The sequence below is a fragment of the Vipera ursinii genome, assembly GCF_947247035.1.
Source record: "Vipera ursinii genome assembly, chromosome: 6".
NCBI lineage: Eukaryota > Metazoa > Chordata > Lepidosauria > Squamata > Viperidae > Vipera > Vipera ursinii.
In genome coordinates, this window is record NC_139515.1 from 81331518 (window position 1) to 81357423 (window position 25906).

General features: G+C 41.1%; 1 protein-coding gene across 2 annotated transcripts in view; it reads left to right on the plus strand.

The window, feature by feature from the left end:
- Positions 1-1499: 1499 nt before the first annotated feature.
- SOX5 (SRY-box transcription factor 5) overlaps positions 1500-25906 on the plus strand; it is a gene marked incomplete at its 5' end in the record, with an annotated part of 496539 nt that continues 472132 nt past the window's right edge. For both annotated transcript variants that reach the window (XM_083365302.1, XM_083365301.1), the window contains one exon: positions 1500-1537. In XM_083365302.1, the coding sequence (XP_083221428.1) occupies positions 1500-1537 (38 nt within the window). The remainder of the gene's footprint in view (positions 1538-25906) is intronic.

Genomic DNA, 25906 nt, shown 5'->3' on the forward strand with positions numbered 1-25906 from the left:
TTACAAGGGGTGCCCGCTTTCCTTGAGAAAACAACACCCAATGGGGCAGAGTTGAAAACCAAGCCACCTCAGCCTCTGCAACACTTTTCTTTCATACCTGTCTTTGGCCTGGCAACCCCTGAAAAGGGAAGAGAGGTTTTTGATCCTGAATAAGAGGTATTGATTTTCAGGATCGCGTGCGCCTATGTCTGCGCGCGCACGCGCCTGTTTGTCTTTGCCTCCCTAGGACGCACGTAACATAATTGATTATAGCAAGGAACATCTTTGACCAGCGGATTATCTATTTATTTATTTATTTATTTATTTATTTATTATTTATTTGATTTGGTATACTGCCCTTCTCCCCCAGGACTCAGGGCGGTGAACATAAATCTCCCCAAGGACTCAGGGCGGTGAACATAAATATCAAAATGCACAAATGCAGAAATGGAAAACAAATGAAACCCTAACGCCCGAATGCAGAAGATAAGTTACATTCAAACAAGCATGAAAACGAAACCCCCGTCCAGAGAACATTTTGGGAAAGTGAGGCTAGGGAGAAAGGGGGGGTGGTGGGGTGGGAGGAAGCAGAGGGAGGGCCTTGATTTATTTATTGCCCCTCTGAAATTCGGGGAGCCCCCCCTCCTCCCCCTCTAATTGAACTTCTCCGTGGGCTTGTGATCTTTGATCCCGTGAGGGGGAAAGGAAAAAAAAAAAAAACGTGTGGCTGAGCCCAAGTTGTAGATCAGGGGTCTTCAAAACTTGGCCCTTTTATGACTTGTGGACTTCAACTCCCAGAATTCCTCAGCCAGCCAAGCTGGCTGAGGAATTCTGGGAGTTGAAGTCCACAAGTCATAAAAGGGCCAAGTTTTGAAGACCCCCTGCCTGTCGATGGAGATCTGGATGGCAGGGCTGGGGAAGGGAAGGGAAGGGAGGGGAGGAGAGGAGAGGAGAGGGTGGTGGTGGGGGGGGAGAGACTGGAAAGACCCTCTCTCCGGCTAACTCCCCCACCCCAGCCCGGCCCACCTCCATTTCCCTTCACCCCCCCTCTCCCCGTCCCCATTTCTCTCCTCCTCCTCCTCCTCCTCCCCCCTCTCCCCCCCCCCTCCCCGCTAGCGGCGACTCCGGCGAGAGACGGTACCCAGCGAGACTTTGCGGGCAGACCGCAGCCATGTGGCGCTGTTGTGGGGGGAGCCAAGCGCACCGTCTCCGCACAGCTAAAGGGTGCTGCTGGCCCTTTAAGAGACCGGTCAAGGAGTTTGAGCTTTAGAGAGAGAGAGAGAGAGAGAGAGAGAGAGAGAGAGAGCCAGCCAGCCAGCGAGCAAGGAGAGAATAATCTATCGGCTTGGAGGAGCTTTGGATCCACTTGACAGGTTCAGTTGGAGGCGATCGCAGGAGGCTACCGGGTGTCCAAAGGGAGGGGAGGAAATATATATATATATATATATATCGATATATTCTCCTCTCTCTTTTTTTTTCCTTCCTCCTCCTCCTCGTTTTTTTGTTTTTTTTTGTCCAGCATGCTAACTGACCCTGATTTACCTCCGGAGTTTGAAAGGTGAGCTACCGCATGCTTTTTTTTTTGCCTTCTTCTTCTTCTTCCTCCTCTTCCTCTTCCTCTTCCTCTTCCTCTTCCTCTCTTCTTCCTCTTCTTCCTCTTCTTCTTCTTCTTCTTCTTCTTCTTCTTCTTCTTCTTCTTCTTCTTCTTCTTCTTCTTCTTCTTCTTCTTCTTCTTCTTCTTCTTCTTCTTCTTCTTCTTCTTCTTCTTCTTCTTCTTCTTCTTCTTCTCCTTCTCCTTCTCCTTCTCCTTCTCCTTCTCCTCCTCCTCCTCCTCCTCCTCCTCTTCTCCTTCTCCTTTCTTTTTCTTCTTTCTTCTTTCTTTCTTCGTCGGCGCTCCGCGAACCGGGCTATCCGCGGCTGCCTCTTCGCCCTGGCCCGGGACACGCGCGGATGGAAAGAGAAGAGGCGCGCGTTGGGTTTTCGCAAAACTTTCCCTCCGGGCGCAAAATTAAACCGACCCAACGGCACGGTAGCACTCGGGTTGCCCCCCCACACACACACACACACCCACACCTCCTCCTCCTTCTCCTCCTCCTCCTCTTCCCTTCCCAGCATGCAACCCCCGGCGCCGAGCGCTACCGATCTGCCTTCGCAGCTGGTTCTTTTGCATTTCCTAGCGCGCTTCTTCCACCACCACCCCACCGCCCCAAACACACACACACACACACACACACCGTCCGCCGCTTCCGCCGCCCCCCCCCCCCTCACCCCCGGTCCCGGTCTTTTAAACTCGGAGGAAAGAGATCCTCCAAAACGTCCGGAAAGCGACTTGGGCTGAGATGCGGACAGGACGGCTGCCCGCTTTCCACCCCCACCCCCCAAAAAAAAAATTGTCCCCGCAATGCAAACCGGTTTCTCTGGTCTCTTTCCCCCCCTCTTCCCCTCCCCTTGGTCTAACCCCAGCCTGCCGGCTTTCTCTCACCGCCACCCCCCCCCCGCCACCCCCTTTCTGAATCCGCCGCCTCTCTGGTTGCAAAGCCTGCGGGTCTTGGGGGCATTTGGGTCTGGGGGATTCGCCTCTTTCCCCTTCCTTTTGCGCCAGCCGCGGTGGCGGGGAAGCGCTTCCTGGAATGAATGGGGAAATCGAGGGAGCGGAGACTTGAAACTTCCCCTCGGAGCTTTCCGCCGGGATATCGGCGGCGTGGCCGGTGGCGGAGAGGAGGAGGAGGAGGCGGAGGAGGAGGAGGAGGAGGAGGAGGAGGAGGAGAACCCAAGTTTCAGATGAGCCCAGCTTTTTGGGGGGGAAGGGGGGTGGATGCACTTTTTTTGGGATGGGGGAAAATTGTTACTGATGTTGGATTCAGAGACGTGGTAATTTAGAGGCAACTTCACAGAAGTCCTTGTGCGGGATGATATAGCAGCAACCGTAATAATAGCACGACTAATAATAGACCTAGGAGGCAAAAGGAACACACACACACCTCCCCAAAAAAATCTTCCTTCGGAGGTGATCCCTGCAGCTTCGTCCCCCCCCTTGTGTCAGAGATCTTTTTTTCTCTAATTTACGGTTTATTTGGGTTGCCATCTGTTGTTCCCTTACCCTCTTCCATCAGAGGACACACTTGCCAGAGTTTAACATTCCTGGAGACTGTTTATTTTGCACATAAATCTCCACTCTTTGGCCCGCGGGGGTCTCAAAGAGACGTTTGCCCAGCTCCTCGGGATGAATCGGGGTTCTCCCTCCCTATCTATGCTGCCCCCTTCCTCCTCCTCCCCCCCCGCCCCGTCTCCCTTCCCCCCCGTTTTTTTTGATGCTAAATCTCGCATGTATATCTTGCTTAGCTGTAAAAAGTGAGCCAAACTTAGGTCTTGGGAGGAAAGGAAAGGAAGGAAGAAAGAAAGAAAGAAAGAAAGAAAGAAAGAAAGAAAGAAAGAAAGAAAGAAAGAAAGAAAGAAAGAAAGAAAGAAAGAAAGAAAGAAAGAAAGAAAGAAAAGCAAAGCCACATGTATCAGTGCTCTGCTCTCACTCCAAAGTTTCATGAAGATTACCTTCTGCATAAACATTTGGTTGCAACTAAGCCTGTAGTGCGAGCTAGGTGATAGACCAGCTGGTGAAAAATATGGGAAGCCAAGCTGTTCGCTCCTGAAGTGGGTGAATTCGATAGTAAAAGGCAGGGAGGTTGTGGGGGTGGGTGGGTGGGAGATCTTAAGAAAGGAGAGGAAGTGCAGGGACACCGTGCAAGAACAACACTCCTGGACAACAATAACCGGGATCTGAATATATATATATATATATGGCTATATATATATGGCTATTACTCTTATTTCTCTAATTCGTGGGGAGAAGAAGAAGAAGAAAGAAAAAAAATCAGTTCCCAAGCTGACTCAGAAAACACCTTGGACGGGAACTTCTGAGCCCCCGTCCAAGGTTTTATTTGATTCAATTAATTCCTCTCCTTTGTTGAAAATCTCTGACATTTACAGCACTCCCGCCCCTACCACCACCACCGCCGCCACCCCCTTATTAATATTGTGATGGGAGTGCACTTGGAAGAGCTGAAGTGTTAACCTGCCGGATAATCATTTTCTTCCTGACCAGACCTGGAGAAGTTATTTTGCCAGCTCTGTCCAAATGCATAAGGAGAGGCTGGTGCAGAAGCAAACTCAGGCTGTGTGTGTGTGTGCTTTTAACTTTTTGTACAAGTTTAATAGGTGAGGCAGATAAGAGTGTAAAAGGCAGGATCTCCCCCCCCCCCCACACACACCCCTTGATGTACTTTCTGTTTTAAAGAACAAGGCTTTGTGTTAACTTGGAAGCCAAGGCTTTGAGCTAAGAAACAAATTAAATTGGCTTCTCTTTCCCTCTCCCTATTTTTATAAACTGGGGTGTGCATGCAGGGATTTTACTTTATTAGTGCTCGGGAAGGGCCGAAGGAAAGGCTGGTTAGAATAATCTACTACGTGTTACTAGTTTTCACAGACACAAGTCCATTGAGCTATGTTGAAATATTATTTTTTTTCCTAAAAAAAAGAAAGAAAGAAAGAAAAGAAACCTTGTTGTCTAATTCTTTTTTTTATTTACCATTTTCCATCTGTGGTTTTAGCTAGTGATCCAAACCAATATCTCTGTTAATCATTACCATTTGTTTACATTCTCTGTGTTTGACTGTAGTTGCATGCACATGTATAGGACAGGTTGTGGATTTTATTTACTGTAGAATTTGTACAATTCGCAGGGAAAACACACACATACCCCTCTCCCCTTTTTTTTGTCAGTCTGGCTCACTCCAACTCTTAATGTGTGTGTGTGTGTGTGTGTGTGTGTGTTTAACGCATTTTGTTAAATTAGTGTTTTCACCTGTCAGACTAAGCTATAGCTTGCTAATTGTCTTAAGGCTCATTTTACATATACATGAAGCTGTGTAAGGGGGTAAAAATGTATAGTTCGAGGAATTTTGGTTTAACTGTCATTCATCAAGTCATCTACTGTATCTTTTGTTGGAAGAAATTCGCTTCTTTGATTTTTTTTTCCTTCAGTTTGGACAGAATTTTAAAACTCTAGAACTTAACTTTAACTTTGTAAAGAAAATTCATGACTTTCATAGGAAGGGACCTTATTCAGTCTTTTTGTTGTTGTTGTTGTTTAGATCTGAGTACTGCTTTGGTTCCCATGACTTTCTTTTAACTTTGATCACAAAGAAGCCTGGGATGAAATGTCTAGAGCATCCGGTGAAAAATCAGGCAGAAATCTGGAGCAATATTTACAATATCTTTGTTCAGTTTTGTGAATTTCCATGGCCAAAAGATTGATTTAAAATCAGGACAGGCTTAGCAATTAGAGGCAAGTTGATGATCCCAACATGTGCCTGTATAGTTTTACAAAAATGTTAGAAGTTGCTTCATGTAGCCCAAACCACTTATACAAACTTTGAAATTGCAACACATTGAAAGCTTGTAACTGGATCAAGCATCCTATTTTTCTGATAGATATAATTATCTTCCAGGCTAGAGATTTTTTTTAAAGGCAGCCATTCTTAATACAGTTAAAATAAATCTAATTAAGTGAACTTGTTCTTAATTCTTTGTAAAATGCACGGCCTTGGTTTTTTTTTCTAATTTCCTTTTTTGTGCAAATAAAATTATACCCTACAGCAGTCTAATGTGGACAAGTCCAAGTAAAGTTTTTGATTTCCATAAGCAGTCCATAAGAAGAACCTGTAACAGCATCCTCACAATCTAGAATTTATAAGAATGATTGTGAGTTGAAAAATGCTTGACGTAAACTTTAAAACTCTCCATAAATTCTTTTATATTGAAATAAGAAAAGAGAAAAGGAATACTTTTAAGCTATTTTAAGTAACATTTGACAAGGAAGATTTAAGATTTTTTTCTTTCTTTTTTTTAAAAAAAAATCTTAATGGTGGCACTTTGGGGACAGTGTCACAAAGTATATTCTTTTAATCTTTGTCTCCCATTGCATTCAGCACCAACAGGAAATATAGGAAAGTAGGAATTGCTGAATCTCTCTCTTGCAAAGAATATTCTGAAGCAGTTGTCCCCAATCTAATGCTCCTTAAATTGTAGGATCACAACTCTCATCATCCCAGGCACCAGGGGGAATAATAGCCTAACCAATCTTATGGCCATCAGCCTAGGGAAAGTTGCACCCAAGGTTTTTCTTTTAAAAGCCAAAGCTCCATATTAATAACCCTTTATTATTATTATTATAGTTAGGCACACACTCAGCCAGATGTTTAGATAGATTTGGCATTTTTATCCACCTATCAAGCCCTTCTCAGGGACCTGGATGTTGTTGAATGGTGGTGTTAAAAGTATCCTGACAGGGTGTAAAAAAAAAACACGGTCCCAAGCAGCCGTGCCTTTTGCAATTGATTGGTGGCGATTGTATCAACTATCATTATTAATTCTAGATCAAAGCTGAAAATAGCTACAAACTTCCATGATGAGCGAACAATATTTGTCCTGTTTGATGTGAGGAACGATTAATACTTTGGTTTTTTCCCCCCAGCCTGTTTATTTGGCAGACTGCTTTGGACATGATTTACCACACTTGTTGTTTTTTTAGGATCCCTAGGAAACACGTTGGGTGTAAGTTGTGACTGAGCTTGCAGTTTGAAGCCTCTCCTTCCGAAGGAAGGTTTCAGTAAACTTGTTCATTGGTGGGGTGGGAATATGGAAAAGCTGAGCTGGAGTTAACTCTGAGGAGGAACTAAGGAACAATTGCTTTAGTGGAACAAACCTTGGGGTGTTCCTTCGAGCCAAATGTCAAACTAAGTGACTACATTGTCCTTGGTCTTCAAAGAGTTACTGCCAGAGGGAGAAGGAAAGGAGGTGGGCAGTCTCTCCCTCGGTTTAAAGCCTTTAAAAACGTTTGCGCGCTTGAATACAGTGCGCAAAGTAAGATTGGTACTTTAAGGAAAGGAGGAAGCATGATTCTCTGGTTGTTTCAACCCCGGTGCCTTTTTTTGGTAGGAATCGGATAAGGTTTTTCTTGGCTCCCTTATGGAATCGATGTCTTGCTTTCAATTATGATGTGCTTATTAAGATGCAGAGTATATGTATGTGTGTGTGTGTGTGTGTGTGTGTGTGTATGTATATATATATATATATATATATATATATATATATATATATATATATATATACACACACACACACACACACACACACACACACATATACACACACACACATACATATACACACACACACACACACACGAGACAGAGAGCAACTATCTGGAGGGAAAGGAGTTGGGTGATCTTCACAGTTACACTAAAGATAAGTACCTATCACAAATGCACACACACACACAAACAGAGAGAGAGAGAGAGAGAGAGAGAGAGATGTTTATTATTTATTTGGGGATGGGGAGTTAACATGCAGTAAGTCTTACAGACATTTTACTGGTTCTCGACCTCTTCCTCCAATTTTGAAGTAGTAAGTTCAGCATCCTTGTAAAGCTCAAAAGGAGCCAATGCCCCGAATTCAGGTCACGCCGAAACACTGTAATTTTGTGTTAAAATGACATTGTAAAGTGACACTTTTTTTCCCCTAGTTCTTCGACCACTCCAAAGCCTTAGTTGAAGGTTTTGTTTTAAGCAGGAGCTTGGGGAGGCCAAAATATGTTTTTTGTAGAACGTTGTTCCCCAGTGCTGTTACTGCAAATCAGCACTTAGGAGTGCTCAAGACTGTTTTCCAGCCGAAAGTGAATAAAAGTCAGCTTGATTCCCTTGCAGAATTTGCTCAAACCTCTTCCTCTTTCTTCTTCTTTCTCTAAATTTACACCTTCGTTAAACATTTTACACATTATATCCTTTTCTAACACGGGATTCATAGATTTAGGCCAACTGGTGAAGAGGGAGCAGGGGAGATGTTTGGAAAACTTAACTTTTTGTATTATTTAAAACAGCAAGGACCGCACCAGAGTGATACTCTTGTCCCAATAGGCAGGCTGCTTTTCTGTGTGTATCGACTGTGTGTGTGTTTGTGTGTGTGTGTGTGTGTGTGTGTGAGTCGACTGAGGCAGCTCATTCTTAAAGGCACTGAGGTCCCTTCAGGGTTCAATTAGATATTTAGTCTGGTCATGATCTGTTCCTCCATTAGGTCTGCATGTTCTTGAGGATTGTTTTAAGTTTGAGATGGTCCCACGATGCCTAAAGCTAATCAACCACCAGGGGGGGTGTTTGGGAGCAGAATAGACAGGACCACACATCCCACACTTTCACACATAACTGTGTTCCTAATCGTTGCCAGGTTGAGAAGCTCCTGGTAGGTGATGTGTCCAAACGGTAGTGTTATAAAGGTGGTGGAGTTGTTTGTCATGCAAAATCTAGATGGGAGAAGAGTTACAATTGTGCAGATTGGCTTTTTGTGATTTGCTGTGCTTGAATTGGAAAAGGGTAAGCTAATGTCCCGTGGTGGCATTTGTGTGGGGCCCTCAAGACGTCGTAGGTCTGCTTGGCGGTTACCCATGATAACCCTTAAAAAAAAATTGAAACAAAGTTGTCTTCTTCCCAAATCTGTTGGGATTGGGTTAGAAAACTTCTGGACAGTTTTTATCTATTTTGCTTTGTTTTCCAGTATGCATGATATTTCTGGCTACTTCTAACCACTCTGTTGGTTGGAGTGGGTGAGCATAATCAATGCCGAATGTGCAGATATGTTACATTAGCAAAGGCTAGTCATTTTACACCTTGGAAATAAGCAGCATGCCCAAACACATGTGCAATCGACAGAGAAAGGATTTTTGGCATCCCAGTCTAACACCTGTGTGATAGTATGACAGTAAACGGGCAGCATGTGCTGATAACAGTAATTGTGGCACCATCTATAAAATAAAATGGAACAAGCCAATCTCACTTTTTTATCTGTTGCAAGCCCATTATTCACAAAATCATTAATTCAAGGAAAATTTAAGATGCATTTTAGAACCAAGTGACTAACAGTGCATTAACTAATAATTAATTCCAGTTTCACTGTTTTTTTTAAAAAAAACTCGTTAAGCATTATATTCCAATAGCTGACTTAAACCACATAAAGATATAATGGCATTTATCTATTTAATGTATGTGTCTCATTGATTTCTATAAGAAAGTTAAGCATATAAATCTTCCCTTCCCCTTTTGGGTTATAAATTTTGTCTTAATATATTACAAATCGCATTCATAATCTTAATTTAACTCATTTTCCAAAAGATCACAGAATTGCTGATTGGGTTTTCTCATGGGATTAATAGTTCAGCAAAGGTTTATCCACTGCCGTTCTAAACAGTTTAAAGGTTTTCATTGCATTCAAAACTGGGCATCCCGTCAGCTTTATCACAGTCTGGTTTTGCATTTTTTTAAATTAAGCACTGTTCTTCAATGTTCTCCTGCCATTGTAGTAAACATTATACATTACTTGTGTTTTGTTTCATCTCCGTTATATTAAACCTTATATATTAGGGGTGTTTTATTTAAGTAACAAAATTGTTCATAGAATATAAGAGGAAGGTGAAGGGATTCAGCAACAGATTTAAGCCAGCAAGCCTCATTTATACTATCAAGAAACTTCAAAGTTCCCAAAATGCAATCGTAGATACCGGTATATGGAATTACATTAGAATATACGATTGTAGGTTGTATTCACTAAATTCTTATGTGAACAGATAGCTTATGCTGCCTTAAAATTCCTCTTTCTGGGACACTTTGACATACTGATTCTAAGTTGTGAAATAGCGCTACGCAAAGCCTTTGAATCCACAGCTAAGAGCTTTCTTCCCACTTGTATAATAACACCACTCCATACTATTGTAATGATGTGAAATTTGGCCTTGATTCTCCACAAGAATGCAGTGCTAGTTCTTGTATCTCATCCATTTGTGAGAGTCATGGTGCTCCTTCAGAAGGCCAGGCTCATTTTGATGGAACTTTTAATTATAAAAAATAATTCTGCAAATTATCTCTTGCTAACATTTACTTATTATAATGAATAATTCAGAATCGTTTGGGTTGTCCATGTTCTATATTGTTTTAACATCTCAGTGGTCAAATCTCTATGTACTCACCAATCTTTTCTTAAAAGGGTTTTACATTTTCAAACTTAAACTTTAAAGATGTTTATATTCATACACATACACACGTGCGATGCTTCGCTATATCCCCTTAATTCTGAAATCCTACAATTTTTCCTGAACAGAAAGTTCCTTGCCTTATACAGTGTCTGTCAACATTCAGGAAATGTTTATTTTGTTTGTTATATAAAAATATATAATTTTTAAGGTTCATATTCTGTGCAATTGATGAAGTGGAATGTAGTTTGTGAAATCTTATGGCATAATGAACGCCTTAGCCTTTCACGTATGCCAAGGCTAATGTGTCCCTCCTCTGCAATCATTTCATGGGGCACTTTGCAGTGTGTCAGTTCCTCTGTCATTGTTACACGATGCTTATGCGGTTTTTCTGTCACCAGATGTGACCAGACAGCTTTAAAAAAGAGGAGTCAGACAACTTTGTGAAGACCTATTAATGCCTCTTTGCCACAAGAACGAACTTAGGTCTCCAAAGAAGCATCTGATCGTTGCCTTCAGTGCATTTTCCGAGGATCTGGACAGCCGCTGTTCATAAGGAATGCTGGCCTAGATCCTACCTCTGATCACACAGGGCCACGAGGACTGATGCAGATGGTACACAATAGCAAGCGCTAGATAATCTTGCAGAGATGTGAGCTGATGGAAATTCCAAGCCGTTTATTTCAGTGGGAAGAAATCCAAGCAGTCTGATATACTTAAATGCCGGTAGGATTTTCCAAACCGTCAGATCGTTATCTTTTAAGATAATCGAGATGATCCATTTTTCTCTTTGTAACACCAAAGTGCACAATTTTGAGCAAACTTTGCCTCGGACTTTCGGGTGGCTTTTAATTATATTCAAATTTATTTAGAGTTTAATTTGGGCTAATTAAGTAGTATTAATATGATTGCTCCCCACCTGTTTCATATTTCTCCTCTTCAGTTTCCCCCCCCCCCCACAATACAACATAAAACTAACTTTTGGCTACTTTTAAAGGTAAGAGGTCTAAATGGATCTCCAGGTAGTCAGGTTATACATTTCCGCTGTAAGCAATTCAGCTGAATTTTAGGTGGCTGAACATGCAGGTAGGGAATAACATAATTATGTTTCATTTTAGCCACTGCAAGCTGTAAAAAGGGCCTCTTTCAACACAGTATGTTGAAAATTTGACTTCTAAAATTTTAGTACATTAGGCACACAGCCAGTGAAAAGTTGCTAAATTTATTTCCAAGGTATATTGTGCAAAAAAAATGAATTGTTTGTGCTGAAACACAAAGTAGTGACAGCAAATTTGCTTATTAGCTGATTTGGAGGTCTTATTATTATTATTTTTAAAAAATCCTTCCTACTCTAAGTCATCGAGGTTTATTATACCTTAAACAGGAAGGAACAGTGTCAAGTCAGGTCTAAGAATGGATAGAAATTTCTGGGTTCTGGGTTCATTTTTGATACGATTTGAATTATCATTGTGTTTCTGCCTTAACCTGGATACTAAAAAACAAATTCAGAAAACAGAATTTGAACTGCATTTATTTGTATATTTTTTCATATTCCAAATTTTGGAGAAGTATAAACTGACTTTCATTCTGTACTGTAGTTGGAGACTGGCAGATTAATTAGAACATTGTCTGGTTCATACCTCATTGTTTGTATTTTTCCTTCAGATGTTTAAAATGTAACTCTTAATTTCCTGGCCTCAGCTATGCTGGTTGGGATTGATGGATGATGTAGTCCTAAATACTAAAGGGTCTATAAGGTGTCAAGCATTTAAAGATCTTTCACATCTTCTAATGTTTGATTTTCTTCTGGACAAGTTGTTAGATCAGAGCTTTTAAAAATGTTTTCTGAGCTGCCTTGATAATTGTTTTGGTTGGGATTGCATACAAATTGTTTAGTAAAAGATCAGGGAGAATGCTGAAAGTTAACATCAGGAATTTCTGGATATAAACATAATGTTCTATCACCAGGCTATATCTATGAAGTTATAGGTTGAAATTTGGTTAACCTGGAGTTATGTTAGAGTATCAAAACAAAAGTATCTTGGAGTTTTGACCGTGACTATTGTTTGATTGACTTATTCATTCAGAGATAGGGAAAAAAAAACAAACGTGTTCCTATTTGCAACAGCATCACATCTGCAGTGGTAGCTATTTTGGGTCTTTCTGTGTATCTGTGTTGTATATAGAATATTCAACTGTGGTAGGCAACTGATAGTTGAAATAAGTTATTCCTTGATTTGGATGATAAGGAACGTGTTGTAGTATATCCTCATATTAAATATCTTTCAACTTTTTTCTTTGGTTATTGATTTTATACGTTCAGAAGGTGAATAGGGATTTAGGGTTGACTCTGTGTGAACTGGAGTAAGGTATTTAGATTGTCATGGTCCCTGCTAACATCGGATGTTCTTGCTTTGACATAGATATCCTCTTTTGAATTAGGGGATGACTTTCGTTCTAGCTCATAGTTCGATAAATGTGGTGCCTTCCCCTTATTGTCATGTCATGTAACGTGGAAAAAGACCCGTGTTAGATCTGAATCAGTGGCGAGTTGTTATAACATGCTAAGCCAGAATGTGGTTTAAGTACATTATGGCTTAGTACACAATACATTTAATTTGTCGGTTTGGTTTGTCGATATCATCTGTGAGTTTTCCATGGGATTCTACAAGTCCTGGTTAGATATCCCGGTTTAGCAAGAGATGAATCCCAAGACGGTAAAAGGGATTTTCCTGTATTTTATTTGGATGATGGTTCCATAGCAGATACTTCTGAACTCACTGTAGGACCAACATGGAACTGTAGAGTTGCTTTGGTCCTTTCATAAAGCTGAAGGTGCTGGCAATTGCATTGTGAGTCTAATCGAGCAATTTGGCCTCTCGAATAAATCTTGGAGGATGCCACTGATCCAAATAACTGAAAAGCAATAAGATGGAATGTCCCTCCAGGCCAAGATTGCCTTCCGGAAAAGTACAGAATAAATCTAAAAAGTTTAGGTTTTTTTTACTTGAATTTTTATCTACTACTATTTCTGACACAGTGGACAATGCGATTAATTTGTAGAAGGACTGAAGTGTGCAATGTCTACAAATGATCAATAGTTCCACAGCCATCTAGATCTAAGTCTAAATTAGAGACAGAGAAATAAAAGGTCCAGAATCCAGAAGATGGGGAGTTTTCATGCAGCATCAAAAAAACAGCAACAATGAGCTGCTAGAAGTTTATCGTTAATGGTTTGCCACATGTATCTCCTATCACAACTAATTCAAACTTGTTGCACTATAATTAAGCCTTTTGAATCTGAATGTGCTTCTGGACATCCCATTAGTAAAGAATCTCTTCCTGTTTTCAAATTATTATGTGGTGCAAAAGGGTCTAAGATAAGTCATTTCTTAACACCTTAAATTTTGAAGCCAGCCTCCGTACAGTTCCTTGAAAACTAAGAAACAGAGGAGAGAAGCTTTAAACTTTCTGTACAACCATTGGTGAAATCAGCACGGTTTTTTGCTATCCAGAAATCTTGGCCATATTGCAATTGTCATTCTAATCTTCTGCATTTTCATTACACATTATAAAACCATGCCTGGTCAATAATTGGCACATACATCTGATGCCTGTGAACGTTTTATTTTCAAGAAGCATTAAAACCAAAAGGCATTCAGAAAGAGAGTGGGAATTCAATAATTGCTATTTATTGAATTTGTTCATCAATCCGTTGATAGCCTGTGTGACTCATGTACAGTTTTACTGACATGAGCTTGTTCCTGTATCTCTATTTGTCGGATCACAGAGAGAATTTATATATAGCTCCAGAGAAAGCTCTGATTTGGCCCATACTGTTTCTTTGGTTTTCATTCCCCCCCCCACCTTGCTTTTATTTTATTATGTAATTGTAAGTATATTACATAATTGTGTACAGCATTAAATATATGTGAGTGGGAGATGAAATATGCAATAAGGAGGTCAAAGCTTAACTCCTTTTCCATTTATTATGGTACTTCCTTGCATAAGTTGGATACGAATTATGGTGGCAATTATTATAATTGTTGTGAATCTTCACACTTTGAGCTTTAATTTTTTTTATTTAAAAAAATGGCCTAGATGAATGTTGTTAAGAAGTTACCCACAGTTAAATTCACAGTAAGTCAAGAATCTGCTTTGTTTATTTTTTTTAAAAAAAATTAAGAAATATTTATAGCTCCGTTATTCTTCCTCCTCTCATCCTTCTCCAGCGGGGGAGCTGGGGAATAATTTATCAACATATGTTTTATCAACTGTCAAATTAGAACATTTTGATCTAGGAGGGAGGATTTTTCTTGTCTTTTTTTAAGCAGCACAAATTACAAACAGGGAAAGAGAGGATTTCACTGCCTCCGTGACTGAGAATGACATCCTTTTAGCATGTAGTTCCGTGCATTTTATCTTGTATGTTGCCTTTTGTCACATTCTCCTTTTTAAGTTTCTAGGAACTGCAAATTACAGATTTCTCACACTCGTCCAATTACAATCTCTAAAGGTCTCGCTCTGGCAGGATGAAATATAATACTTAAATTACTTAAATATGTAAAGTAGGTAGCTTTCGGAATGTCATTAATAATGATAGGATCAGCAATATTTACAGTGCCTGATACTCTTCCCCCCTTCTGCTGTCTTGATGGAGCCTGCTCTCTTGCCAGCGATTTGAACAAGCACTTTTGATGTCAAAGCAGCCAAGGATACTCGTCTTAATCCGTCTATCCGAGAACAGAAACTTAGAGCGTCTCCGCCAGTGAGTTGCAATCTCTGTTTCAGAAATGTGGTTTACATATGCAGAATTACAGTCGTGTACGGATCTTTGTAGCTAATTCTAACTTGTCAGTAATTGGAAGAAGAAGAGGTTGCTAGCAGATGTGTCAAAAGGCAGAGATGATCCTGGGGCCTTGCAGCAGGGCTTTTTTTCTCATAGAACGCTCAGAACGGCGTTCCAGGACCTTTTTTTGGATGGAACCTTGTAGGGTAGGCAAGGCGGGTTGTATGACATGTGTGAGTTCCGGCACCTTTTTATTTTACAAAAAAAGCACTGGATAGATAGATAGATAGATAGATAGATAGATAGATAGGTTAAAGGTAAAGGTTCCCCCGCACATGCATGCTAGTCGTTTCCGACTCTAGGGGCCGGTGCTCATCTCCGTTTCAAAGCCGAAGAGCCAGCGCTTGTCCGAGGACGTCTCCGTGGTCATGTGGCTGGCATGACTAGACGCCAAAGGCGCACGGAACGCTGTTACCTTCCCACCGTAGTGGTCCCTATTTTTCTACTTGCATTTTTACTTGCTTTCGAACTGCTAGGTTGGCAGAAGCTGGGACAAGTAACAGGCGCTCACTCTGCTACGCGGCACTCGGGATTCGACCCACCAAACTGCCGACCTTCTGATCGACAAGCTCAGTGTCCTAACCCACTGAGTCACCGCATCCCAGATAGATAGATACAGGGCTTTTTTTCTCATAGAACGCTCAGAACGGAGTTCCGGCACCTTTTTTTGGATGCAACCTTGTAGGGTAGGCAAGGCGGGTTGTATGACACGTGTGAGTTCCGGCACCTTTTTATTTTACAAAAAAAGCACTGCCCTGCAGTATTTATGCAACTAATGTCTGGGGGGGGGGTTTTGTGGTTTTTTTTTTGTGTGTGTGTGATCTTGCTCGGAGAATCCCAGAATGCATATTGCCACTCAGTCTTTAATACAGAGCAGTTTTAGGTCTTGCACTCTTACAAGTCTCATTTTTTGTCTCCCCCCCCCCCGCTCTGTTCGTCCCTGAAGTGCTGGGATTTGTAGTACCCATGGTGTCTGCAGGAAAGGTGAAAATCTGCACCCATCCTCTTGCAGATTTTCAGACACACCTCCAGATACACCCTTCTGTAAATAGTACACTGCAAAGCTTCATACTATTGGTCTGGCAAAACAGAAGAGCTCTCAGTTTTGCCTAATAATAACAATAATAATAGTTTACAAAAGTAAAATCAGTTGAGAGAGTGCTGCATAAAAGTTTTCACATTTTGCCCAGAAAGATCCATCAAGTGACTTCCATTATTCATTTTTACCAATAACTAAATTTCTCCCTTCTCCTTTTCATTTTTCCTTCCACCTTTCCCTTCTTCTTTCTCTTTATCCCCTCCCTTCTCTCTCTCTCTCTCTCTCTCTCTCTTCCTCTCCCTCTCCTGTTTTTCTCTGGCAGTGATTTTTTTTTGCCTGTTACAATTGTCTGTTGCTACTTCCTGCTCCTGATCTTTCATTCTAAGAGGCTTTCCTGAATGTGTCTAATGTTCTGTTTTCAGTGAGATTTCCTTGTAGCTTTTATGGTAATTTATTTTGACTTTTAAGTAAGCTTGAGTGCTTGGTACATGGAACAAGGCAATGAGTAATTTTATAAATAAATACAATGGAACATATATTTTGTGTTGGTTTGTAAAAAGAAAAGGGGAAATGCAAAGCACAACTGCTTGTTGCCAGCTTATGGGTTTTGATCCCGCTGCTGAAAACTGTTTGATCGCTGCCAAGTTATAGTTAATCAGAAATGTCCCCTGGGCAGGATGGGTGCAGTTGAAGTTGCATATCTCTCTCTCTCTCTCTCTCTCTAACTCTCTCTCTCTCTCTCTCCCTCCCTCCCTCCCTCCCTCTCTCTCTCTCTCTCCCTCTCTCTCTCTCTCTCTCTCCCTTCCTCTCTCACTCTTTCTCTCTCTCTCTTGCGTAAAAATACAAAGCTGCTATTAGTCCATGACTAGTTAGGAGATGTTGATAAAATTCTCGTAAGCAGAGCAAGCTTCTTCCGCAAATTTATTTAATTCCAAAGTGGCTGAAGTCTATGTGCGAATATCTTGAAATTTTATTCAGTTGTCCACAGTTCCTCTGGCTTCCCAGCTTGTTTTTATGTTCCAAGAGAAGATTTCATGTAGAAACCTTTCCAGTGCTGGGAAGTGTGGGTAGCCAGGAAGTTTTCATGGAGGGGAAAAATGTATAACGGACAAATAACCTTCCAGTAGCATCTTCCACTACCTCCAACTGGCATCTGAACTTGAAAACATCACCAAGAGAAGGAGGATGCAAAATAGATGGGGTTTTTTTCCATTCGAAGGAAACATTTTTGGGAGAAAAAAGTAGGTTAAATCTTGCAAAGCAGTTTTTTTTTGTTTTAGACGCACAACACCACCAATTTCGGAGGGGAAACTATTTATAACCCTTCCCTATTTAGTGTTTTTCTGCATTAAAAAAATTATACCTCTTAGCAACTTTTAAGGGAAAATGGCAGAAGGAAAAAAAAAGAAAATGCTATTGAGAAGTCCCCGCCACAGTCGATAATCCATTATATAGCATTTGTCATAACATTATCTATAACCAGGTTTTATTTGTAGTGGAGAAGAATTGGGGAAAGGGGTGGGGTGGGGGGTCTGGAGAAGAATGACAGTAAGTTAATATTTGCCTGTATATGCACTGAAGGAAATCGTCATTTATATAAGCTCTGTAACAAGCTTGTCGGTCAGAAGGTCGGCAGTTTGGCGGGTTGAATCCCGAGTGCCGCGTAGCAGAGTGAGCGCCTGTTACTCGTCCCAGCTTCTGCCAACCTAGCAGTTCGAAAGCACATAAAAATGCAAGTAGAAAAATAGGGACCACTACGGTGGGAAGGTAACAGTGTTCCATGCGCCTTTGGCGTCTAGTCATGCTGGCCACATGACCACAGAGACGTCCTGGGACAAGCGCTGGCTCTTCGGCTTTGAAACGAAGATGAGCACCAGCCCCTAGAGTCGGAAACGACTAGCACGCATGTGCAGGGTAACCTTTACCTTTACCTATATATATGTGTGTGTTTGTGTGTGTGTGTGTGTGTGTGTGTGTGTGACATGCTTCATTGTACACCCAAAGAACTTTTCATATGCAAACTCTTTTATTCTCTATCCTCAAGTGCAAATTGAATAATGTGTTTGTCTAAAAACCCAGGGATGAGTTAGGCTTGATGGTGACACACTTGGGATCTTATCTGCGTAAGGTGTGAAACAGCGCTTGTTAAAAAGTCCCTTTTTAGTCATGATGACATTTTAATTAAATACCTGGAGGAGATTATAGGAATATATGCCTCGAAGCTGTGAAAAGCCTGGTCCTTTTCCTTTCCTGGGCTCATCCTGTGCTCGCCGGGGGCTTCAATGCTTCCATTGGCGAGGTATCCTGGGTGAACAAAGGCCGTCTGTTTGGCCATGCGCTTCCACTCTTTCACCATTTACACAAACTGGATTCCATCAATTTTCTCAGCCCTGAGCTTGAGCAATTCAAACCGGCTTCGTGAATATGAAAGACGGCACTGTCCGACTTCATGAATGGTATCACTTTAGGGGGAAAAAAATGTGCATGCACGGGTGTGTTTTAATAAAACCTTGGACAGCCAATATTTTTTCTAAGACTGAATAATGAAAACAAAGAGCACAGCCAAAATTTGCTTTCTCCTTCGATGGCGGTCGCCTTCCCCCACTTTTTTTTTTTTTTGGGGGGGGGGGTAGAAGGCATTTTTTCTTTTCCTCCTGCTAGGAAGAAAAGTTTCTTAGTTCTCCCTTTAAAAATGGCCAAGTGTATTCCGCGGCTGCTAGCGAGCCGTCTTCCCAGCCCAGATGCTTTATGGAAACAAAACCCTATTTGCTCAGGAAGAGGTCGCATAGCAGTGTCTGTTGTACCAGGACGATGAAGCATGTTAAATTGGGATGGGAGTTAATGGAGCAGAGACATACTGAGATTTTAACACTTTTCCATTTGAGCTAAATATACAGCTTTAAATCAGCTCCGCTGTTCTTCCACAGCGAGGGGAACAAAAGATTGACACATGCAAACGCCGGTTCACATTTTGCCAGATCGTTATGTCTGCTTTGCTGTGGCCTTCCCCCCCCCACACTCTTTTTTCCCCTTCTTTCCCAAAACTACATCAGAATGGTCAACATTATAGGAAGAATTTCAGCAAATGCCTCTTTCTGCTCTTCGTTACTGCAGCTTAGGCTAAGTGTGAAACTACGGGGTGGGGGGGAACAACAACACCTACCTTCTTAAATTGTTGCCTGAAATGGTTTTACATATTGGCCAACTAGAGAAAAAGGGTTAAAGTATGTGGCAAGATTTGGTCAGTCAAAAATGGAAAGAAAAAGTCCTGAGTTTGATGGCTTGTTTATTGCAGCGCATTAAACTTTATAAAGATGGAATTGGATGATCTGCGGTCCAGTGTCTTACTGGTTTCTGGCACACTTTGTCTGCAGCCTGGAGGTTGGGGACCCCTGCCATATATATATGTCCTCCAGGGTGGCTTCATTTCTCACCTAATGTGAGCGGCTTGTTAGGTGAGTAGGAAAAGAGTTGTTATGGGCCATTGCTCCTAAATCCTTCTCTTAGGTGGGTTGTTAAGGGTGACCTCCTTGGTGAATCTGTGAAGTAGTCTTGATCTTCCCACGGACTGATGCAAGAGCAGGATAAAAAATGGTGGAAAAGTTCCACCTCTATTGAGGGAACAGAAGATACAACAGAGGTGGAACTTTTCCACCATTTTTATGGTGGAAAAAAAGAAAAGAGTGGAGGAATCCATTTGTGCTAACGTGGAAAACCCTTTCCCCTCTATAGAGGTGGAGGTCCATACAACTCTACCTGGATGACTGAGAATCTTCATCGACATATCTACACTCTGACATTTGCCTTGATGTGATTCAACTGCTGATGTGCATAACAAGGAGACTCTGCCAAAACCTTTGATGTTGCTCACACTAAGAGTAGATGAAGCAGGGGTGGGCAACTATGGCACCTTTATAACCTGTGGACTTCAACTCCCCAAAATTCATTGCTGGCTCAGGAATTCTGGGAGTTGAAGTCCACAGGTTGTAAAGGTGACATAGTCGCCCATCCTTGAGATGAAACAAGGGTTCTGGAGATCTTTGATCCATACCTTTGCTTGGGAGAAAAATTAGATTGGGAGGCATAATATCGCCAGAGCTGACAGGCCAAACCTATGCTGAAAAATCCCTGTGGACCACGTAGAATGTTCAGGATTTATATTTTCTATTTAAACGTAGCATGAAAACTAATGCAATGTAGGAGATTTATGGTTTGATAATGTTCTCCTTTTCCTGTAAATATTAATACAGATGAACTACTAGAGTCAAACACTCTGATTGTAATGGGGAAGCAACATGAGGAAAACCAATATAGAATCTGTCAGATTAATCCATTTTCCAAATCTGAATATTTTTTACTTAAAAAGGAAAATGACATTGCTGCTAAGTCTGTTGGGACAAAAAATAAATAAATAGATCAGGTACAACAGAGATACCCGGAATGTCCTTTCCACACATTCAGCCCCGTAACTTTAGAGATGCAGGGGATTTGAAATATCATCTCCAATATTATCAGATTTTCTCTGTTTTGACACACGTTCTTGGAGACCTGAACTTTGAAAGACAACATGGGTTAAATTAAGTTGGGAAAGTAAGAGATTTATTTTTGTAAAATGGATGTAGAAGAGGAGGAGCTGGATATGGCCCACTTACTTTAATTTCCTTGGATTTTTCCAGCCATGTGGCCTTCAGATTTATTGGTCTTCAATTCCATAACCCCCAGGCAGCGAGGCTAAACGTTAGGAAAAGCTTGTCTATCTAGAATTCTGCTCCTCCTTTAGAAAGCTGAAAGCCATTTAATAACGACCACCTGTAGGGATACTTTAATGCTAGTTTTGCACTCAATAGGGGGCTTGGACTAGAGAAAGTCTCTTCCCATGCGGACTTTCTAAGGTTGTGATGGAAACTCCATCTTACCCTTCCCTTGTGAGATGTCTAAATGCATCAGTCTCCCAAAACAGCAGACTGTCACGTTATGCGCCTTTAAAAGCTGACTTTGGAGTATTCCGATTTTAAAAAAGGGGGGGGGGGAAGGAAGCAAACTATTAATAGAGAACGCGCTCGGGAGCGGTGTCACACAACGGTGCAGTGTGGCTTTCGAGGATTCCGTCCAATTCTAATTTTTATGCAAGATGCAAGCCTTCCGTGTCTTAAATTAATTTGCAGATGAGAAAGAGCAACTCGTTTCTCTGCTTCTTCAAACTTTGTGATGCCCTTCTTGGTTCATAGTATTTACCTAGATGGATGATTCCAGTTCATTTATAAAAAGTAAATTGTATATAAAATAAGTAAGTAAATAAATAAATAAATACATTAGTATTCATATTATTTGCTCATTTGATTTACATTTGTCTTTTTCTCCTCTGGCAAGCACTCAAGGTGGCTTAACAGAATTTAAAACAAAATACTAAAAGCTTAAAACAGAAATTTAAGCAATATATGACATAATAAAAGCATCTAACCATTAAAAGCCTAGCAAAAAAAAATCTAAAGATTCTAAAATCTTTGGAAATTTCATGTAGAAAGAGTAGGAGCCAAATGCAAAGCCAAATGGCAGGACTTAGTGTGGGAACAGCCCAATGGGAAGGTCTTCTCCAGTAGCCAGGAAAAAAAAAGAGCATCAGAAGATCTTCAAAGAGATCTTACCCACTGATCTAAATAACCAAACTAATCCGAAACAGGACAGGCCATCTCTTAAATATATAGGCTCAATTTCTGTAAGAGTTTTAATACCTAAACTACACCTGAAAACAATTGGCAGGTGCTACATGTATTTCGAAGGGACGCGGTGGCTCAGTGGGTTAGGATGCTGAACTTGTCGATCAGAAGATCGGCAGTTTGGCGGGTCGAATCTCACGTAGCAGAGTGAGCGCCTGTTACTCGTCCCAGCTTCTGCCAACCTAGCAGTTCGAAAGCACGTAAAAATGCAAGTAGAAAAATAGGGACCACTACAGTGGGAAGGTAACAGCGTTCCATGCGCCTTTGGCATCTAGTCATGCCGGCCACATGACCACGGAGACGTCCTCGGACAAACGCTGGCTCTTCGGCTTTGAAACGGAGATGAGCACCGGCCCCTAGAGTTGGAAATGACTAGCACACATGTGCGGGGGAACCTTTATCTTTACATGTATTTCAGTATAGGAATTCCACAATTCCACTATTTTGTGTCATCTTTCTTACTAGCACGCAAAGTATTAATACCGCTTTATAAAACCCTAGTAAGACCATACCTGGAATACTGCAGCCAATTTTGGTCACCATATCACAAAAAAGATGTTGAGAGTTTGGGGGGAAAAAATTCAGAGAAGAGCAATTAAGATGATCAAAGGCCTGGAGACTAAAACATATGGAGAATGGTTGCAGGACTTGGGTTTGTCTAGTCTAAAGAAAAGTAGAAATAGGGGCGATATGATAGCAGTGTTCCAGTATTTGAAGGGCTGCCACAAAGACAAGGGGGGGTCACATTATTCTCCAAAGCACCAGAGGGCAGGACAAGAAACAATGGTTGGAAACTGAACAAAGAGAGAAGCAACCTAGAAATAAGGAGAAACTTCCTGATAGTGAGTACAATTAATCAGTGGAACAGCTTGCCTCCAGAAATCGTGGGCGTTCCATCACTGGAGATTTTTAAGAAGAGGCTAAACAGTCACTTGTCTGAGATGGTATAGGTTCTCCTGCTTAAGCGGGGGGCTGGACTTGAAGACCTCCAAGATCCCTTCCAATTCTATTCTATTCTATTCTATTCTATTCTATTCTATTCTATTCTATTCTATTCTATTCTATTCTATTCTATTCTATTCTATTCTATTCTATTCTATTCTAAAGCTGGAAGGCTATCTTGACTCTGCAATTGTGAAGAGAAGCAATATAAGGGAATGTTTGTAACTCAGGGTTGAACTGTGGGATCCTTGGTGCTTTCTGAGCTTGGTGGCTTTCTTGCAGACATTTCATTACCAAACTAGATAACATCATCAGTGCTAAAAGGGAGAAGGATTTCTATTCTGGTCTGGTCTGGTCTGGTTCCATTCCATTCCATTCTCTCTGCGTTTGATGGCTTTCTTGCAAACTTTTCATCACCTAACTAGGATAGCACTGATGATGTTACCTACTTGGATAATGAGACATCTGTGAGAAAACAAACTCAGAGAGCACTGAGGAGCCTCAGTGAAGAGAACATTTAGGAACGATAGACCTGTACTATCTTCAGGTGGTCCAGCAAGTCATTGACCATGTTCTTGACAAGCCATGTGGGAATTTCACAGTGTCTTTGAGAAACTGTCTTGATCCGTGAGTCTGGACTGGACTGTTTTAAACAGAGATGCATCAGGTTATCAGTCTGAAGCTGACTATGACCACAGACCCAAACAGGATTCCTCCACTTCCAGATCTCCAGCGCTAGCTGAATAGAAAGTCTTCAGACAGACTATGTACCAAGTGTCTATACTTTTGGAAGTGTGGAACCAGATGGAATGAGGTCTAGGGCTGTTAGGTAGGATATGGACATCCTAAATTGCACCTGGGTGGCCAGGCTCAGATGGAATGTAGAAGTCTCCTATGATGGGGAGTTTAGAGAACACTATTACTGGAAATAACCCATGACAATTCATGAAAAGAGAGCACTGAGAACGTGTTCTTAAACTGGGTGTATTGCTGTCTTTAGCAACTGGCCAGCAAGATGGACTTTAAAAGAGAATATTTGTAGCAGGATCCAATCTGGGTCGGTCACCAGTAACAGAGGTTTTGTCTTCATAACTATTGGAGTCATGCTGGGGCCCATCCTCAAGGAAGTTCTAGTACCCTGAGGATGGGGCTCCTGCATGAGTCCAATAATTCTGAAGACAAAAACCCTGGTACCGGTGCCTTCATTTGCGTGAATATGAGCTGTGGGGTGCTTAGTGCTCTCTGAGCTTGGTGGTTTTCTTGCAGACGTTTCATTACCCAACTAGGTAACGTCATCAGTGCACAGATGGACTTTCTGTAGACCCCGCCACTCCATCTCTCCACCCTTCAATCCTAGGCTTCTATATTTCAGCCTGCTGGACAAATCTGGGAGGGATGAATTCCCTGATCTTCTCTCACCCTTGTCTCTGTGATATATACCAGATCAACCCTTTCATCCAGCATGAAATACATGCTGGATAATGCATGTTTTACCAGGCAAGACAAATGCACGCTCATAAAGTCACAGGGAAACATGAATCCAGATGTGAAATGTGTTGACTACATTGGTTTTACTTATAGAGCTTTGTTTAGCCAAAAGGACAAGTCATTGACAACAGGAAGTGGGGAGAGGAATACAAAAGGCAAAGGCACCAATTCTGATGTTAACTTTAGAAATTTCCAAAGCAGGTCGTAAAATTTAGCCAATCTTGAAGGTAGAATGCAGTTAAAAAGCATCTGAATGCAGAACAAGAAGCAATGGATGGACACCAATCAAGGAGAGAACCAACCTAGAAATTAGGAGAAATTTCCTGACAGTTAGAACAATTAATCAATGGAACGACTTGCCTCCAGAAGCTGTGGGTGCTCTTGTCACTGGAGGTTTTCAAGAAGAGACCATTTGTCTGAAATGGTATAGGGTCTCCTGCTTGAGCAGGAGGTTGGACTAGAAGATCTCCAAGGTCCCTTCCAACTCTGTTATTCTGTATGAAGCAATATCTAATTATTCTTCATATAAGAAAGTTTTCAAGAGAGAAATTCGTCTGCAGATTTAAATTCGAGGAGTTTAGAAGATAGAGTTCCAAATTAAATCTGAACTTGGCAACTTCTACTCTTAAGGTGTCAAAATCTGAGTATTTATTCCATTTGGGCTCTGAGCCATCTCTTTGTGCCACATGCATTTTTATGTGTGATGCATATAAAAAAAGATGAACCTTTAATCTTGACTTTTTTGACCACGTCGTACGGACTTTCCAGCCTTGAGCAATCTGAGGAACTCCTTCACGCAAACTTTATATGTTATCTTTCCTTTTCTCTCTTATCTGTTCTTCTCATTAGGACTTTTTCATTTATAGCAGAAGCAGTTCAACACTCAGGAAAGGGGGAAAATGTTGCATTTAGTTGGCAGGATTGTTTGAGACCAACCTCTAATATGGAAAAGTTGTGAGTGCTGGCAAATCTGCAGTTGTTAAAAAGTGGTATTTTTAAAAAAACAGAAGTTATCCAAATTAGACATATGGAGGACTGAAGTGTGATGTTTTTCCTTTCCTAGAGAGCAGCTTCAGTCGCAAAATGCAGAGTATCTCTCTTGTGGTTTCAAACACCACATGTGAATATTGGCCACTGGTCAACTGAGATACATAATATATTCTAAAGTATGAATTTTATAGGTACACTAGATATTGTTCTCCTAAATTTAGGAAACTCAGCCAAGGTCTTGAATTTTCTTTTAATAAAGAAGTCAACTGGAAAATTGTAGCAAAAGACTGATTTACGTTACCTTCTGAATACAGGCAAGTAACTATACAATTTATTACATTTTGAATCTGTGGTTCTTCTCTTGATGGAGCTCCATTCATCTGCATGGTTTTGTCCCTCTTAATTATATTTTCACAACCACCTTATGAAGTAATTCAGCCAAGAGAATCATATTTATTGTCCATTGTGTCATACAAGACGTTCCAAATGCTAATATTTTTGAGATTTTTTAAAAAAAATGTCAAATACAGTTTGGTGGATTCAGTGCAGTTTGTAAAATATCTGAAGGATTTTTCTCTTTTTCTTTCTTTCTTTCTTTCTTTCTTTCTTTCTTTCTTTCTTTCTTTCTTTCTTTCTTTCTTTCTTTCTTTCTTTCTTTCTTTCTTTCTTTGGTTGGATAGTTAAAAGTCAAAAAGTCATAATAGTGGCCCAAACCTGCCCTTTTTCTATACTGCTCCTTTATAATATACTTAGGGACTTCTAGTGCCAAACAATGGGGTGTACCTGTGGTAGGTGTGATTTATGTCAATGTAGTAGTAGAGTGAGCGTCT